At 39.9% G+C, this 19,284-nt stretch overlaps 1 protein-coding gene across 1 annotated transcript; it reads right to left on the bottom strand.

Annotated features, from left to right (window-relative positions):
* Window positions 1–7,621: 7,621 nt before the first annotated feature.
* LOC127444128 (recombining binding protein suppressor of hairless-like) lies at window positions 7,622–18,078 on the bottom strand. Its single transcript, XM_051703341.1, has 11 exons — window positions 17,947–18,078; window positions 16,570–16,608; window positions 16,383–16,478; window positions 15,700–15,865; window positions 15,413–15,587; window positions 15,000–15,137; window positions 14,664–14,776; window positions 14,277–14,417; window positions 13,824–13,979; window positions 13,546–13,649; window positions 7,622–11,326 (listed from the first exon to the last, which is right to left on the bottom strand). Exons 1-11 carry the CDS (start codon window positions 17,964–17,966, stop codon window positions 10,993–10,995), a joined length of 1,482 nt encoding a protein of 493 aa, XP_051559301.1. The 5' UTR covers window positions 17,967–18,078; the 3' UTR covers window positions 7,622–10,992.
* Window positions 18,079–19,284: the final 1,206 nt, after the last annotated feature.

Consider the following 19,284-nt stretch of genomic DNA (forward strand, 5'->3'; position numbering starts at 1 on the left):
CAGGACATGACAGCTCACTATTTCTGACTGAAAAGCCTTTAAGGCTAGAAATACAGCCGATAGCTCTAGGCGGTTGGTGTGTCCATCGCACACCGCCATCTAACTTGTGTTGGAAGCATCCATGGTCACCACTTTCCACCTCACAACTTGCCCCAGTGCAAAACCTCGCTGGTAAAAGGCAGGAGCTGTCCATGGTGCTAAAGCAGCTATACAGTGGCGAGATACAGTGATGCACATGTGCCCTTGGTGCCAAGCATGTTGTGGCACATGGCGCTTTAGCCAGCACTGAAGAGGTCTCATGTGTAAGAGACCTAATGGGATCATGGCAGATGCCGCCGCCATAAATCCCAATGCTTTCTGAAACAGCTTCAGTGAAAGTGTTCTCCCCAGTTTGAACTGAGACAGACACTGCAGAATGGCCTGAACACGCACACTCGTGAGGTGCACGTGCCCACTCGTGGAGTCGAGGCGGACTCCCAAAAAGGAGGCTTGTTGGCTGGGGGAGAGTGTACTCTTCGCCCAGTTTACATTGAGGTCCAAGCTGTTTAGATGCTGAAGCAGTAAGTCTCTGTGCTGGTATAACAGCCAATCATCGAGGTAGTTCAAGATGTGTATGCCGCTCAGTCTCAGAGGGGTGAAAACCGCATTGATGCACTTCGTGAATGTGCGAGGAACCAGAGACAGTCCGAAGGGCAGGACTTTGAATTGATACGCTGTTCCCTCGAACGCGAATCTCAAAACATCCTGTAATGTCGTACAATTTGGATATGAAAGTACGCATCCTTCAGATCTATTAACGCAATCCAATAGTGTGAGTGTACACGCGATAAGATCCGTTTCCGAGTATTCATTTTGAATGGCTGCTTTATGAGTGCACGGTTTAAATGTCTCAGATCCAGGATTGGCCAAAGTCCGCCATCTTTCTTTGGAACAAGAAAATAATGGCTGTAAAACCCTTTTTGTGCTTGACAATTTGGCACAATCTCTATTGCGTTTTTCATGATGAGATTGTGTATTTCGTCTCGTAACACTGGCGCGTCCTCGGGTGAAACCATGGAAGACAGAACGCTGTTGAAACGGGGTGGCCGCCATGCAAATTAGATCGTATAACCATGTTCGATAGTTTTTTGCACCCATTCTGAAATACCCGTTAGGGCTCGCCACGCGTCCGCGTAATGGGACAAAGGGCAATTTGGTTTGCTCACTGTATATGATGTGACGCTCACTATAAGGAAGTGGTTGCGCATAATGTGTGTGCTTTGAAGAGGAAAAGGGCTCTTTACTGAGAATGTGTGAGCATCTCATGCATTTGCAATGAGTGCTGTATTCTTTTTTGCACTTATTGCATTTTTTATTGCATTTATTTGAGTGCAAGACACAGAAACAACATTTTGAACAATATTGTGAACAACAATATTGACCCAGAGGGTTGTGCCCATCAGGAGTGCTTTTGCTGCGTGTGCTGATAAGCAGGTGCCGATGAGGCAGCAGGAATGGGGCTTTTAGTCAGGCGCTGGCTCGAAACAGAGCAAGGGTGAACCGGCTGTGATATACTCTGTGTCTTATAGCCTGTGACTGCTGCTGAGTCGCAATGTAATGCTCAGCAAACTTATTCACAGAGCTGCCAAAGAGGCCGGCTGGAGACACTGGAGTATCCAAAAGAGTGGCTTTATCCTTATCACTCATTTCTGTGAGGGTCAGCAATATATGTCGATCCAGAGCTGCCAGGTTGCCCATGGACCTGCCGATGGCTTGCGCAGTGACTTTCGTGCTATGTAGCGCTAAGTCTGTAGCAGTGCGGAGCTCTTTGAATGCCTCTGGATCTAAGCCGTGCTTGTCCATTTGCCTGAGGAGCTTGACTTGAAATACCTGGAGCACCGCCATTGCATGGAGTGCTGATCCAGCTTGTCCTGCCGCTGAGTAAGCTTTTCCCACCAGTGCGGACATTTGTCGACACGGTTTGGAAGGATGTATGGGGCGTGATTTCCACGCCCTGTTACTCGCAGGGCAGAGGTGTGCCGCTACCGCCTCCTCCACAGGGGGTAATTGGGCATAACCTTTTTCTTTCCCATGATCCACATTAAAGAGGATGGCGTCACTGCACGAGCACGCTGAGAAGGGTGCGCGCCAGGACTTAGATTGTTCAGGTTAATCTGGGGGAGACCACTCAAGGTGAAGCTCTTCGAACGCCCTTGTAAGGAAGTGGAGCATCTCCCTGTCAGTGGCTCATGCACGTTCCTCGCCCTCGCTGGGGGGAGGGGCGGCAGCATCATCCACTGACCACTCGTCTGATGCAGTGAGAGACACGACTTCGACATTATCATCCTAGCGTCAGAACCGCTGCACGAGACGAGGCCGCCCGCTCTTTCAGAAGATAGAAGCTCATCTCGCACATAGTGTATCAGAAAACATGTGCTTCGGAGAGATCGAGGGGCTCGTGGGGCGTGTGCCACCACGAGGACCACCTGAAAGTCATCCTGCTCAACCTCGTGTCCCCACCGTGCCTCCTCGAGTGAATCCTCGGGTATCACAGAAGAGGCGGGTGGGAGGGCGCGTGAGGCTGATTCGTCCATCAGAACGAGGGTGATTCACGAGCGAAGTGTCTTGAGACTCATGCCCTAACAGTGAGGACAGTCTATCTCCATGAGAGCTGACTCTGCGTGGGCACAGCCCAGACAGTAAAAACAGCTCTCATGCTGATCTGATGGCAGGATGTGCCTCTCGCACAAGGAACACTTACAGGACGACATCTTTAAAAAGACGCGAACACGTAAGTGACTCTTTTAGATATGTAAATATATCAATTAAAATATATTTATATTTATATCACACAATATACAATACACAATATACAATTGCTTTGTAACGACAAACAAACCCTGCCGAAGCGCTGCGGGGAATCAGGATGCTGAGGCCCGTTCACCAGCGAAGCGTCAATCGGCGAGGTGGTGTAAAGTTCGCCAGAGCATTGCAGGGGAGCGGAAAGTCTTCCCGTGAAGATTCCGCCCGCTGACTTGTGTATATCGACGCGAAGGTAGAGGGCTTCTAGACAAGAGATGAACGCTGTCTTGAAGGAAGAAATTTTGCAGAAATGGTGTTTGTGCACCTGTTTTTATAGCGGACAGTTTCATGCCAAAATAGGCGGGGCTCAAACACCATAGCCAATATTAGAATATTGGCGTTACTGTAGAGAGGTTTCAACTAGATGGTGTAAGAAGGCACTCCCCATATGCGTTACTCTGCAACGTCGAGTGCACTGAGTCGTAATGGAACTGTTAATACTGTACTGACGTACCAGTGCATGACCACAAACACAAAAACACATAGCCTATACATGCTTTCCAGTTGGCATTTGTTTAAGAACATTTTCACATCAGTTTCAGCCTTTATGAATCCCGATTTGTTCCTCACATTTAATGTAGAATAAAATCCATGGAATTTAGGATTGAATATCACATACAAGTAAGCACTATAATCAAATGGTTTGGCTCAACTATTCAATATCTCTCAAACAATAACACACCAGCAACGATGACCACATCTCCTTTCATTTATGTCTATGAAAGATGAACGAGCCAGTGAGACTATGTTATGGCTGGGGCGACATGTGTACTTCCACCCGCCCCATATGTAGCCCTGCCTCATTCTGCAAGCTGCAGCCAGGTCCTTCTCTTCAAGGGCGCAAAAATGACATTTGGCACCGCCCTGTTTAGCAGAGACGGGTTGCTTCATTGGAATGCCCAATGGTCAATGGATGTGAAAGTCCCGCCTTACAGCTAAAATACCCAATCACTTTTTAGATACAGACAAAGGACAAAGCACTTGATGTGGGCTCTCTAAAGAGAGCATGGCATTGCAGTTTGAATGTACCCCTCACTAAAAACCTTGTAAAAGGGCCCTTTGTGAAAAAATTAATTTTATTAATTTTGTTTGGAACGACTCTTCGGCCCTGTCACAAATGGCGCACTTCATGTGGACTTGCGGTTTCGTGGCCTTCAGTTGCGCGTGCTTGTGAAGTCTACGAGTCAGTAGTGTGTGCCATTTGTGATTTTAGCATTTGCGAGGGATCTCGCGAGCGCCCCCTTTGCGCCCTCGATGCGGTCTTCATTGAAGCCCACACTGCTCCGGGCTCACGGTAGTCCGCTACCCAACAGTCCTTGCGACAGACCAATCAGAAGGACTCCAGTTTCTGAGCTGGAGGAAAAAACATGGCAGACAAGGCGATGTTCAATTGCGGATTAAAAAAATTATTTTAATAAACGCTTTTTCCTGATTGTCACCGGTGGATCACTTGCTTATCATGGGTATATAGAATCACTTTTAAGTCTGATGTGTAGAACTTGTTCAAAACTTTGTTTTATTTAATTTTCCAGAGATATGGAATTACTTCTATTCAGTTTATTGTTATTGTTGTTTCAAAGAGGATTTTAGAATGATTGTGTCTCTAAAATATCAAGACAGGAAAGAATAATTTATTGCACATGGCTGTAGCTTGTAAAATTGCTTATATTTATTGATATAGCAACATTCGGTCTAACAGTGCTATTTATACCTGCAGAAGTGTGGCTGTGTGTATTTTATAAATATGTTTGTGAATATATGGTGGTATGTTCTTTCTATACATTTTAATGTGTTCTAAGCTGTAACCATCCATGTGTCTGAATAATGTTTATTTGTTCTCTAAAGATATAAAACAATGGGGTTTTGTTGCTGTAGTCATATGTGCACGTTGTTTTTCAGAGGTTCTTTATTATCTAATGCTTTATTGTCAGTGTGTTGCTTGAAATTATGTAATAAAAACAAATATTCAGTAGTTAAAGTGTGTTCCTTTACCCTGTCTATCAATACCATGACTTTTTTAAATAATAATTTTTAAAACTGCATGTAAATAAAAACATAACATAAAAAATGCGTCATCTGATTGAAGTCTTGAAGTCTGTCCCAAATGCACACTTTTACCAGTCATGCCCCTTCATGGACTTGCTGACTAGTGCCCCATCGGTCTGCACTCAGACGAAGACCACAAGGGCGGAGGGTGCCATTTTGGACAGGGCCTTCGAGTGACTTCCCCTTCCCGAAGTGCACTTCAAGGGCACAACAATGCAAACTCCCATAGCCTGTTAATCAACTTGAGAACACGCATGTGCATTAGCTATACAAGCTGGAAATATTTCGTTTTTTTAGCGTAATCTGAGGTAAAGAAACACAACTTATGAATCCAGTGTTGTCAGAATTTACTGCTGAATTTAAATATGTCCATAGATCATAATCTTGACCAACCATTTGTGAGATTTTCATGTAGATAGGAGCTGCACTTTCATGACTGGAAATAGCTTCCCGGAAGCATGCCAAAGATGGCCGCCAGTAGACTTCTTGCTACAAAAGTCCTTGGCCTATCTGATTTTAGGTAAACATTGGTAGACTTGGGAAACGAATATTAATTAGGTTACGTGCTTCGACGCTCCACTTTACCAAGCAGCGTCAACTAATTACTATTATTAATCCATGACTCAGAATCTGTTGCGCCTTTTCAGAAAGAGGGTGCTCTAATCACGCATCACTGGACTAGCGTGGGAAAGAGCAGCAGTCAATAAAATCGACCCATTCCCGACTCCAGAATTACAGTGCATCCGGAAAGTATTCACAGCGCTTCACTCTTTCCACATTTTGTTATGTTACAGCCTTATTCCAAAATGGATTAAATTCATTATATTCCTCAAAATTCTACAAACAATACCCCATAATGACAACATGGAAGAAGTTTGTTTGAAATCTTTGCAAATTTATAAAAAATTTAAAAAAAAAAATGTAAAAAAAATCACATGTACATAAGTATTCACAGCCTTTGCCATGACACTCAAAATTGAGCTCAGGTGCATCCTGTTTCCATTGATCATCCTTGAGATGTTTCTACAACTTGATTGGAGTCCACCTGTGGTAAATTCAGTTGATTGGACATGAGTTGGAAAGGCACACACCTGTCTATATAAGGTCCCACAGTTAACAGTGCATGTCAGAGCACAAACCAAGCCATGAAGTCTAAGGAATTGCCTGTAGACCTCCTAGACAGGACTAGATCGAGGCACAGATCTGGGGAAGGGTACAGAAAAATTTCTGCAGCATTGAAGGTCCCAATGAGCACAGTGGCCTCCATCATCCATAAATGGAAGTTTGGAACCACCAGGACTCTTCCTAGAGCTGGCCGTCTGGCCAAACTGTGCGATCGGGGGAGAAGGGCCTTAGTCAGGGAGGTGACCAAGAACCCGATGGTCACTCTGACAGAGCTCCAGCATTTCTCTGTGGAGAGAGGAGAACCTTCCAGAAGAACAACCATCTCTGCAGCACTCCACCAATCAGGCCTGTATGGTAGAGTGGCCAGAAGCCACTCCTCAGTAAAAGGCACATGACATCCCACCTGGAGTTTGCCAGAAGGCACCTGAAGGACTCTCAGACCATGAGAAACAAAGATTGAACTGTTTGGCCTGAATATCAAGCGTCATGTCTGGAAGAAACCAGGCACTGCTCATCACCTGGCCAATACCATCCCTACAGTGAAGCATGGTGGTGGCAGCATCATGCTGTGGGGATGTTTTTCAGCAGCAGGAACTGGGAGACTAGTCAGGATCGAGGGAAAGATGAATGCAGCAATGTACAGAGACATCCTTGATGAAAACCTGCTCCAGAGCACTCTGGACCTCAGACTGGGGCGAAGGTTCATCTTCCAACAGGACGACCCTAAGCACACAGCCAAGATAACAAAGGAGTGGCTCCGGGACAACTCTGTGAATGTCCTTGAGTGGCCCAGCCAGAGCCCAGACTTGAACCTGATTGAACATCTCTGGAGAGATCTGAAAATGGCTGTGCACCGACGCTCCCCATCCAACCTGATGGAGTTTAAGAGGTCCTGCAAAGAAGAATGGGAGAAACTGCCCAAAAATATGAGTGCCAAGCTTGTAGCATCATACTCAAAAAGACTTGAGGCTGTAATTGGTGCCAAAGGTGCTTCAACAAAGTATTGAGCAAAGGCTGTGAATACTTATGTACATGTGATTTTTTTTTATTTTTTTTATAAATTTGCAAAGATTTCAAACAAACTTCTTTCACATTGTCATTATGGGGTATTGTTTGTAGAATTGAGGAAAATAATTAATTTAATCCATTTTGGAATAAGGTTGTAACATAACAAAATGTGGAAAAAGTGAAGCGCTGTGAATACTTTCCGGATGTACTGTATGACGAGCTTCTGTTGTGGCTAAATTATATTTACCATCATGCTGTGGGTGGGGACAACTAAAACTGGTTTAGTGTTTATTTGTATTACTACGCACTTTCTCACTTATACATGCACCCACAAACAATCCCTGATCTCAGGATCAAATAAAGATCCCTATCACATTGACACAGTTGAAGACTTATACACTAAAGAAATCAATAAAGCAACAGAAAGAAGGCTTCAAGTTACGCCTCAACAACCCCATTTGGTCTAAAAATAAAACTGGGGCTTGAGTGGGTGGATGCCAAAGGGTGGGGGAAATGTTTGGCCCTTGGAGCATGCAGACAGGTGTCTGTCATTGCAATTCAGAGCAAACTCCCTTCAACTGAATTTGAGAAACAGATCATCTCATATCTGCCCCTTAGCCATAGTAAGTGATTTTATCACACTAAAATAATTGTTTACATCTTGTGGCTACACATTTGAAACAGAATACTGCAACATCTACAGATTGGCCCGTTTCACTTCCATTGCACATGCCTCAATGTAACTAAGATTTTTTTTTTTTTTTTTTTTTTAAGATGCTTGGAAACAATAATCCTATTGATGTTCTCATTTGTATCCTATTATTTTTTAGAATTCTCCTATTCTGTTTGATCTTCAGTTCTAGGTCAACAGCTTTTCTATTTCTAACTGCACTCAAATTATCACTGCAAAGACAAAAATCAATGCACAACTTGACACTTTTTGCATCCATTACAGTGTTTAATGATCCATTTCAAAAGCAACAGATACACTGGCCCTTTAGGAGTTAGACAGCACCAATACAGTTCAAATCTGAGAGCATACACTCAAAACAAGAACGGCTGGCAGCCATTTTGCAAAGGCTGGTTAACTTCCAAATGTAAAACAAGTCATTGTAATGGTTGGGAAAACATACCAACTCTCACCTTTTCTACAGACAAAACTGACAAAGTGATCTAATACACTAGTTTCTGTTCAATGTAAGCACACTGGCACAGATGACAGGCAAACTATCTAACTTACTTGACAGAGATGAAACTCAACACGGTTAGTCTTAAATCAACCTATTAACCAGTCCTCTGTGTGTAGAATATTCTGGAAGACAACTGGATACAAGAGGAAATAACACTGAAAACACTTTGAAAGGTTATGTGTGACCTTCAAATTTTGACCTTTTGATTTGGCAGTTTCCATTTCGGCGCTTGCACATGGTAGTTTAATATCTTTCCCTGATTGTGGAATTGATTGAAAACAGCTCACAGTAGATACTAGGTAATGGCTTTGTGTGTGCATGGTTTTGGCTTGTATGTCTTCCATAAGCAACGATTTCTAATGCTTAACCAAAGCAGCTTTTTTTCCAAAAATGCAACAAATAAGATTTTCCCTTGATCAAGAAAGAAATATTGAATAATATAAACATTAATATTATCAAATATTTAATATCAACATATAATATTAATGTTTAGATATAATATTTCTATTTAGAATACTAAATCAATATTACCCATGAAAGAACTGATACAAAAAACAAACAAAAAAAATCACAGAGGAACTACCTTTGCCGTTCCTGTATAATTACAAAAGCAATACAGTGCAGTCCATACCAACTGAAAGCAAAACCAAGAGCATGTTTTTGTGTGAATGATTATGATACGTGATATGTAGTTGGGTGTTAAAAAAAAAGTAAACCATTTAAACAGACTTAGAATTAAGATCAAATAAAAACAGAAAGAACGGACTCTTGCTATTTCCATGTGGTCTGTGATCTATCCTTAAAAAAGCATAAAAAAATGATCATCCCCTCTTCATAAAAGGGCATAATTTTAGTGTTATATCTAACCACCAGATCCAGTAATTACTAATTATTTTAACCAGTAGTGGTTTAAGGCCTCAGTTTTAATTTGCTTTAGACTATAGCTATTTAAAAAAGCAAACTTTGGTACTAAACATTACTAAAGCGTAGATCTGCTAAAAATAGCACATAAAAAACTGAAGATGTGATATGACATCACAATGAGTCACCTCAACAATTTAAAAAAGGATGCATTTGTTTGTAGCAATGACACTTATTTGGGCTGTCACACACATGAATGGTTGAGTAAGATTCTGTGATCTACAAACATCTTCACGCAATGCAATAACAAGTGCTTTTTCTGGTTGTTTTCATTCATTCCCAGTCTGGCAAAAACAGTAATGACTGTACTTGCAGCATCCCTACTCTATATAGGGGCATACTCTTCTACTTGTTTCTACATGGTTTCAGCACTCACTATAAAACTCTCAAACATTTCATGTTCACACCGTGATACCAGCATTTAAACAGGCATCTCTGTGTTGCATGCAGTAATAATGTGCAAGGGCATGATGGCATTCTTAGGCAACAAAAACACTTTTCAATATCCATTTCATTAGATCCACTTCGTTGATATTAACCAACAGGAGTTAAAACTTTTTTGGGGGATGGATTATAAAATGCGTAAAAAATATATCATTTTACCAAGGTGAGCAATCTTACGAGTTCAGTTCCCTCTAAGAAAAATAGCTTTTTTGTAGCATCAAGAGTGCATCACCCAAAACCTCTTTTCCTTACTTTATGAACCACATGAAAACAAAGCAGCAATTTTCCTACATGTTGCTTTTTAGTTTGATATGCAAACTAGACCAGTACTGACCTTTCTTACCAAAAGCTTTGAGTCAAGCACACTTGACATTGTGTCGGCAGTTTGAACATATATAGCCAATGAAAAAGGGCCAGAGGTCAGTTGCTGTTTGTTTCTGATGAGTAAGATATGGCATGTAAGGCCAACTGGCAGTCAGTTAAAGCTTTTGTGTTAAGGACTTAAAATGAGAAAGTTAACAAAGCAATCAAGAAGAGCCACCGTCTCCCAAATATGCAAAAATGGCATCAATATTACACCTCAGTTCAGTGGAACAAAAGGAAGGGGAAAAAAAAGACCAATATACAGCACATAAAAATATTACTACAAAAGAAACAAAGGTCTGGTAAAACCCCAGAAGATTTAAGGCATTTGCCAAGACAAGTAAAGGCAGCTATGAGTTCAGGCTTTCAAAATGCGTGAACCTTTTCCTTCCGAGCCCAAACGCTCACAAGAAATATACAAAACTATTTGGTAACAAAAGTTTACTATATGTTATAAAACTGAAAGAGGTGAAAAATGTACCTTAGCTAAAGCTTATAAAATTATATATCAATAAAAATAATAATAATAATATTCCTTGGTCCGTAAAAACTATATTACTATGATAACTTTTCTTCCAAGCCTGGCAAAACAGAGCATTAAGTCCTTTTAGTAGAAAACAAAATCTCTCAAAGCCATTTTACTTTCTGCACTTACGAACAGAAGAGGTTTTGATTTAAAGAGAACGTTTTTTTTGTGAGTGATTGTTTTTTGTTTTCATTTAAGGCTAATGCATTGATCCTGTGGCATCTTTATCCATGGCACCTCTGTTGCCACAGAAGTGCAGTTGCCATCCTCAAACAACTGGAAACAGAAATAAAAAGAACCGCAACAAAGATAGACAGAGAGAGAACAGAAAAGAGACACCTTCGTTTATTCTGTCCAGTCTTCTGTGAAGTCTTATCTCTCTTTTGCTTCTCTCTCTGTGGCACCATTATCCATGATTTGAGATCCTTATCCCATGAATCTTTGCTGGAGAGTCAAAGAGCTGATGAAATCACCATCTCTCATGCAGGCTCACTTACACACACACGCAGACATGTGAAGATCCCCTGGTTAGGACACAGACATAGCCGAGGAAGATGATGATGAAACACTCCCTGCTGCATATCCTGCCTGGCTGTTGACAGCTGACTGCAGCAGTAGGCTGGAGGATGAAGATGATGGTGATGTGGAGGAGCTGTTGTTGGTGCGCAGTATGGCTCCAGCGGCGCTGCAGTGAGGGCGTGGTCCTGGCTCTGGTGTGTAGGTAAACGTTAAAGCCGTAGAGTAGATGATGCCATCATTACGGACCATCGTTACAGGAACCTGCACTGGCTGCCGAACCCAACGCCACCCCTCACGGAACGCAGAGATGTCAGGAACCACACAGAGCACGCTCTCGCCACACCTGCCAGAAGTGTGACATGATGTACATATAATATAAAATCCACTTAAACAGCATTACTTACAATTAAATTAGACTAGCTACACTTTGGAAAACCAACTGGTTTAAAGCATATTACGTGACTCTCTGGAATACTTGATTCAGGGCTCTCACCTTTTTTTAACAATTAATTTTCATGACTTTTTCAGTAGGTTTTGATTTCTGGAAAAAAACTATTTTTAATAAATAATACAGACTAATGAATCATTCAGAATGATTTGTGAACTCTTTGTGAAGGATAACAATATTTTTGAAAAAAATTAATTCAGGTTTTAGAGAAACCCACAGTTCAGAAACTTCCCTTCTTACAGTGAGAAATGACTTATTGAAAGTGGAGGATGCTGTAAGAGTGCTCCAATTTAGTGTTGCTTGACTTTATTGCAGCGTTTGATGCAGTTGATCATTCAGTTTTAATTGATGCATTAAAGAAATGGTGGGAAGATCTGTGGTGACTTTAGATTGGTTTATTTCCTACTTGTCAAATAGGAAATGTATTGTGTCTGTTGGAGGTGAGATGTCCTCCTCTTCATCAATAAATTGTGGTGTCCCACAAGGAACCCTGTTAGGGCCAATTCTGTTTTCTCTATATATGATACCGCTTGGTTCTGTGATTCGAAAATACAACATACATTTTCATTGCAATGCAGATGATCTGCAGTTGTATTTAGCATTGAATCCCAATGATCTGAATAACTTAAATATTCTTCAAGCTTGTATAGCAGTTATAAAAAATTGGATTGCATGTAATTTTCTTCAGTTAAATACTGATAAAACAGAGGTTGTTATAATTGGTCATGGTTTTAAAAAAAAGTCAAATTGAATCAGCACTTAATCAGGTGGTCCCAAATATTCAGCAGGTGGTGAGAAATTTGGGTGTCCATTTTGACACAAATTTAAATTTTGAATATCACATCAGGAAGTTAGTTCAGTCTTGTTTATATCAGTTAAGGAACATTTCCAAGGTGATACATGTTTTAGGGATACAGAGAAGCTTGTTCATGCTTTTATTTAGTCTCGCCTAGATTATTGTAATGCCCTGTTTTAAACTTTAAATCAACGCACTTTAGCACGGCTACTGTCGGTGCAAAATGCAGCAGCTAGACGTTTTGCACGAACTAGGTCTTTTAATCATATTACTCCAGATTTAGCTTCGTTGCATTGGTTGCAAATGCATTTTAGGGCTGATTTTAAGATTTAATTAATTACATATAAAGCATTATATGGATTGGCACCAGATTATTTAGCAGAACTTTTAAGACCTTATGAAACAGTTAGACCTCTTCTTGTCATGAACTGCTGGCTGTTCCAAGATCCAGATACAAAACTAAAATTATTATTATTATTTCAACGAATTAACAGAATAGAACCTATTTAAAAGAAGGATTTGCTGATGGAACATTTTAGAGCAAAGTATAACTAGAAAAACGTATACTTACTATAGAAATTTTCATAGCTTTTCCAGGCCTGGAAAACACAGTTTAAAATACCCTGATACTTCTAGGTTTCCATGAACATGGGAACCCTGTTGATTCTGATTTGTCAATCACAGCCTTGTGCTGTCAAATATTTTTGTACAAGACCACTAAACTGTATAACGGTGCAACCGATTTACCACATAGATGTGCTAGTTTAGTGTCTCTCATATCACTTTGCAGTCTCTTTCTCCTCGCTTAATAATTTGCTTCATCACAAATCACTATTTTATGTCCAATCATTATATGTCCATTTGTTGAAGGTGCACTTAGTAAGTTTTATGCATGTCATCTTGGACTAACACTAACATCTATGGGCATGGATGAAGCATAATTCAAACGCAAAAGCTTTCAGTTACCAATGATCTTGAGGAAATTCACTATTAACACTTAGCCATGATTAATGTAATCCATGAGTGAAAGTGTCTTACAGAGTAGTTACTGAGATTAAGCTAGAAGGATTCAGCTGGTCATGTGATCTTAACATGGCAGCCCCCATGAGGGGACCCTCTCCATGCAGAAAAACAGCTTGTATTAGGTTACTGATATAACTTCATCTCATGTGTGTGGTCATGATTTTATACATTATTTCAAAACCGAGTGCCCCTTTAAAGAGCAGGAATCCACTCTTTTATGGCAGTACTGATTCAGCAGTAAATAATTTCAAAGCTACAGAACTGTAGAGCAATTTGATTGGTGCATTTGTGTCACCTGTACATAGTGTCAGCTTCCACATCTCCAAACCAGACTCTAAGGTTAGGTGTGAAGTTCTGGCCTGTCAGCTCCAGCATGGCAACATCTCCTCCTCCATTCAGCTACAAAATTCAGGGTTCAGATTTGTTGAGAATTTGTCACAAATGGATTTTATAAGCAATTCTCGTTTTCTTGAAGGCATCATACTATGAAAAAGACAGCATTTCCAGTGAGCAAAACATCTGAAATTGCTTGCAGCACTTGCTTAAAGTCTTGAGTATGACTGTGTGTGTTACCTGTAAACTCTCAACAACAGGCACAGGTGTGACAGGTGAGGGTACAGGGCCCATACCCTCATAGAAAGTGTACTCTGCTTTGTCTGTGCTGATGATTGTCCATGACGCCCCATCATTGATCATTTCTTTGTTCGTTTCTTTGGGACAGGGTGTGGCCTGGGAGAGGTTTAGAGTTAGGAGGAAAATATTTAAATTTTTTACCATAACAGAGGATTTACAGCCTCAATATGAGGAAGAAAAAACAAGTATCATATAAGAACTAATTTAATAGACAAGCTTATTTAATTGCAAATCTAACAGAGATGTCTTTTTACTTATACACCTGTTATCATACATAATTTCAGATCTTAAAGCATAAAGTCTAAATCCAAAACAGAAAGTATCACTTAAGCAAAGGACTGATCATAAGATACAAATTTTATTTAACTTTTCTATAAGCATTAGAATGCTTACCTGGAACTGTATTATCCTCTCCTGTGAAAGGCAGAGGTACATCCTCTCTGTGTCTTTAAGGTAGAAGGCACATTTATGTAGTTGGGACACAGGATCATCAGCATCCATTAGCGCTGTCTGCTTATCCACCTTACGGATGACCTACACACATGGACACATTTTCACCTTGAAAACATTCATGCAATGTACACAACAGGTCTCCCAATACAGCTTGTTTGCATAGAGAAAATGTATGATCTAAAGAGCAAACACAACTATACATTATTTCTAAATTTTGCCACAAACACTCACTCACTCAGCCCAACCCAACATTTTTAGCATTTGAATCATGAATGATCTCAGTCATTCTGTTTTGTCAAGATGAATGTTAAGTGGATAACAGCTTACCAGTCGAGGTAGAGCCATGCCCGTAACAGAGCACACCAGCTTTACCGTCTGACCGTAATGGATGTAACCATCTCTGACTGTAAACTCTTCTCCCTCTGACTCATCATCATCCACTAGAGAGATTAAAATCTCTATTATTCCTATTACTATTTAACAAACAAGACTGTAGACTTTGAAAAATAAAAAACATGAGCAATATCCAACAGATGTACTAAACTATCAGTTTTATTTGTCTGAAGAGCAAATACCTGAAAAAGCTCAACATCAAGACCTGGTGCTGTTATGGATGTAGCATGTGATATTGCGTTTAATAGTCTTATATGGTGAATGACTTACATAGATGAATGTAGAAAGCTCCCCACTGTTGTGAGCTGGCGTGAAAGTTTCCCCCCTCCACGTGAAGGTACCGCGTACTGACAGTCTGAGACCGCAAGCGGTTAAAAAGAGCCACTTTCGTCCCAGAAGCTATGCACACTACATGAGAGTCAAAATGAAGATGAAAGTGAGAAGCTCCAAAAAAATAGAAGGCCTAACCAAAATAATGTATATACTGCATCTAAATGAATAATGCTAATGGCTCTTAGAATGTATCTGGTTTATTCTAGAAACCATTACGATATTTTTTTTTTTTAACTAAATGGTACATTGAACATTTTAAAACATACACTTAAACAAGAATCCATACTCTCTAATAACAACAACATACATTTTACTAGTACTGAGATAAATGAGAAATTCTTTTGACTCACGGTCTGCATTTTTCAGCGACTGTTTCTTTTTGGAAGGTTTGGAGATGACCTTGATACGTTTGCTGAGGAAAACACCAATATCTGCGCTATTCCCATAGAACATCTTCACTGACAGCATGAAGTGCTTTCGTTTGTCCGAGTCAGAAATGTATAACGTTTTTGCTGTGCAAAAATTCTGCAGAAGCAAAAAAGACAAGATAAGTAGAGATCTCTCTCAAATATAAGGTTTCCAATTCATTTTTAGGAAGGCAGCTACAACCGTATGTGAATTTAAATCCGTAAAGCACCTTGCCCTCCAAATTGAGCTGCTGCATCTCTTGTTCACTGTTTCCAATACCAATAAAGGCACAAGGCTGAGACTCCTGCTCTGTACAGCCCTCTCTCTCCATCTGCTCCTTCTTTTTCTTCCAGCCACAGCCCATCAGGTACACACAAGGTGGAGGACAGAAGAATCTAATAAAGAATCAAAGCAAATTTGAACTCATTAAGAACAACTCAAGTGCATCCGTGTATTGTAAATCTGATTTTACACATCTGATAAGATATGCAAAGGGTTATGTGCCATTTTAGTTCCATAATCTGATGCATTTCCAAGTGAAATAGAATACTTAAATGACAAAGAATAAAAAAGTAGGCTGGGATTTGATCTAACTGATTGGTCAGTGAGAAGTATTCTCTATATGACAGATTGCTGGAAGGGGGAGGTTGAAAAATAAGAGGACCCGGTGATGAAAAAGAAAGTCATTTCAGAGGCTTGGTAAGTCATTACATTTTGAAGGATAAAGGATGATTATGATTTTCTCTGGAACAACCTGCACCAGTGAATGGTTCACAATAAGACCAGGAATGTGTATTGAGGAAGTAAAAAGTGTCCATTCAGGTTTCATGGTGACTTTAATTAGGTTACAGTTCAAAACGTAACCTCAACAGCTAATCATATTACAAACTCTGAGATTCCACACATTCTCACCTTTTTTCATTGCCATACGATTTCTGTGCGACTTTTGCATGCAGTATGAGCACTGTTTGATCTCCTCTCTCCTTCAAGTAATTGCGCATCGCCTCTCTGCAAATTAACACAATACAAAGTTTATTCATGCTGTTTCCTATTATACATTTGAAAATGATTATCCATTATAAGTTTATAGTGCAAATACCTCGTTAAACGCTTTGGCTGAGGGAGCTCCCCGAATTTCCTGAAAAACAAAATACAACATAGTGACATCACAGCTTCAAGCATCACTGTTGATTTACTTCACAAAATAAATTCTGCTGAGGATTCACTACAGACAATCTGACCATGAGCTCTTTCAATATCTGAGCTGTGACACAAAACCTAGAGAGCTGCCAAAATAGACAGCATTTCGGAGCATCGTAGGTTCATTCGAAGTCGCCTCAAAATTCTGTCCATGTAGGCAGTTCGCAAAGTCTTGAGACACCGCCAAAGACAGACCCACAAAAAGTTGAAAAAGACACTAATATTTCACATATTAGTGACCAGTATTGGGTAAGTTACTCTAAAAAAAAAAAAAAAGTAATCAATTACTAATTACATCTTCTACAGTGTAATTAGATTACTGTCCTAATTACTCTGTCTGAAAAGTAACTGCATTACTTATTACTTTCTAAAACCCTTATCAACCTCAACCAAACAAAAAATACAAGGACAGACATGAAATTGTTCTTTTAATTCTTTCCAATAAATCATATAAAATAAATTATTGATGAACTGGCCAAAGAATTTAAAGGGGCTGCGTTAAATTAGAAAACATACGTTTTAACATTAGACGTTAAATTTCTATTTTAAATTCACTATTGTTTTATATAGAATTGTTCTATAGTCTATACAGTATAACACAATTACATTATAAGTAACTGTAGTTACTGTAAAAAAAGAGTAATCCCTTACTTTACTTTTTTAAATGAAAAAGTAATTTAATTACAGTAATTACTTAGTAATGCATTACACCCAACACTGTTTGTGACAAGGAACCGCAAATACACTCAAAAACAGAATATTTTTAATATCAAGTGTAGTTTTACTAGGGATGTCTGCTATGAAATAAAAAAAATTTAAAAAAAAGTTTTAATCCACCAGAAACCTCACGGTCTCAGTTATGGCACTAGGCTGGCTAACACTTGCTAAACTGCACTCACTAATACACCAACTCACGAGTTTGACTTCATATACATCTATTTTCAGTACTCAAGTACGTTAAAGTCGCAAACCAGACAATTTCTTCAGTTTTACTGTGTGTACAGTTAAACATTAGTTCTCCACTGCATACAGTTATGGAAAACTGTTGAAAATCTATCAGCTAACTAAAAGCTAAGTGGCTAACTGAATAAAAGAGCCCTTAGCTAAAAAGCTAACAAAACCAGGACAAAGTACAGCGAAACGGACCGACAGCGCACATACACGCAGCCAGGGGTGTACGAAAATAAACCAAAGCGAGTTTTCTCGATTACACATGCGAAATTCATTTTAGCTGCGACTTTTCCATGCCCCGTCCGTTGGTAATTTCGCTGCTTACCCTGTCACAACAGGCGCCATCTTCACCAGCTCTCTCTAATAACGCCAACAATCGCGAGATTCCACACCGCACAACAACACACTGGATTGAGAGAGGAGGAGGTGGAGGAGCTGGCGGAGCGACTCGAGGTGGATGGGGGGAGGGGGTGTCACAAGCGTGGGAAAGTTCTCAAGTCACGCGAGACTTCCGGGACGCTTGCTATGGGAGCTCATGGGAACAGGTTTCTTGTCATCGCGAGAGTGTGTTGCGGACGACTGCCAGCCAGGCGCGTGTGAAAGTTCTCACGATTGGAAGAGAGAGACCGCACCTTTCAAGCGCAGGCCGTGAGAAAAGATTTCTAGAAGGAAGGAAGCGGCGGAACCTGTGCACCGACACAAGGAAATAGTGATCTGACGGGAGCCAGTTTAAAACCCAAAAATCCCCAAAAGAAAGTTATTGAAGTCTTTTTCAATGAAGTCTTGAGAGTGAGAAAATTATAGACTCAGTTTTCGCCCCTTTCCACTGTTTCAATTCCAACAACAATTTTGAGAGCATTTGAAAACCTACACATTACATGTGGTATGATTAAATGGGATAGAACTGTGAAAGTACATTGGCATCACCAGATGGTAGTATTGTTTCACTGTGTAGCCAAAGCAAGCAGAAGAAACAGACTTCTGCACATATCCATGCCATAGTTATATTAGTACAAGAAGGTTAAGATTCAAGTGAGTGTATTTGCAAATTAACATTAGTAACATACAAAAATCACAAACAACATGGAAATGCATTGGCCAAAAAGTGTGGAAACTCAAATACGCTCAGAAAAATGAAATACCAGTGTTGTTGGTTTCATATTAAATAAATACATATATTTATATGAATAAATACAAATGTTATACCTTATAAATAAATACAAACAATTTCATTGAAACTACTTAACAAATACATGTTTCAAGGTAAAACTGAGTTGCTTTGTTTTACTTAAAAATGTCTAATCAGATTTTCTTGAGTGCTATTTAAAGGAATAGTTCACCCAAAAATGAAAATTCACTCATCATTTACTCACCCTCATGCCATCCCAGATGTGTATGACTTTCTTTCTTCTACTGAACACAAACTAAGATTTTTAGAAGAATATTTTAGCTGTCGGCCCATACAATGAAAATGAATGGTGACCAAAACTTTGAAGCTCCAAAAAGCTCATAAAGGCATCATAAAAACAATCCATAGGACTCCAGTGGTTTAATCTATATATTCAGAAGCGATATGACAGGTGTGGGTGAGAAAAAGTTCAATATTTAAGTATTTTTTACTATAAATTCTACTCCCTGCCCAGTAGGTGGCAATATGCAAAAA

The sequence above is a fragment of the Myxocyprinus asiaticus genome, chromosome 7 (genome assembly GCF_019703515.2).
Source record: "Myxocyprinus asiaticus isolate MX2 ecotype Aquarium Trade chromosome 7, UBuf_Myxa_2, whole genome shotgun sequence".
Lineage (NCBI taxonomy): Eukaryota > Metazoa > Chordata > Actinopteri > Cypriniformes > Catostomidae > Myxocyprinus > Myxocyprinus asiaticus.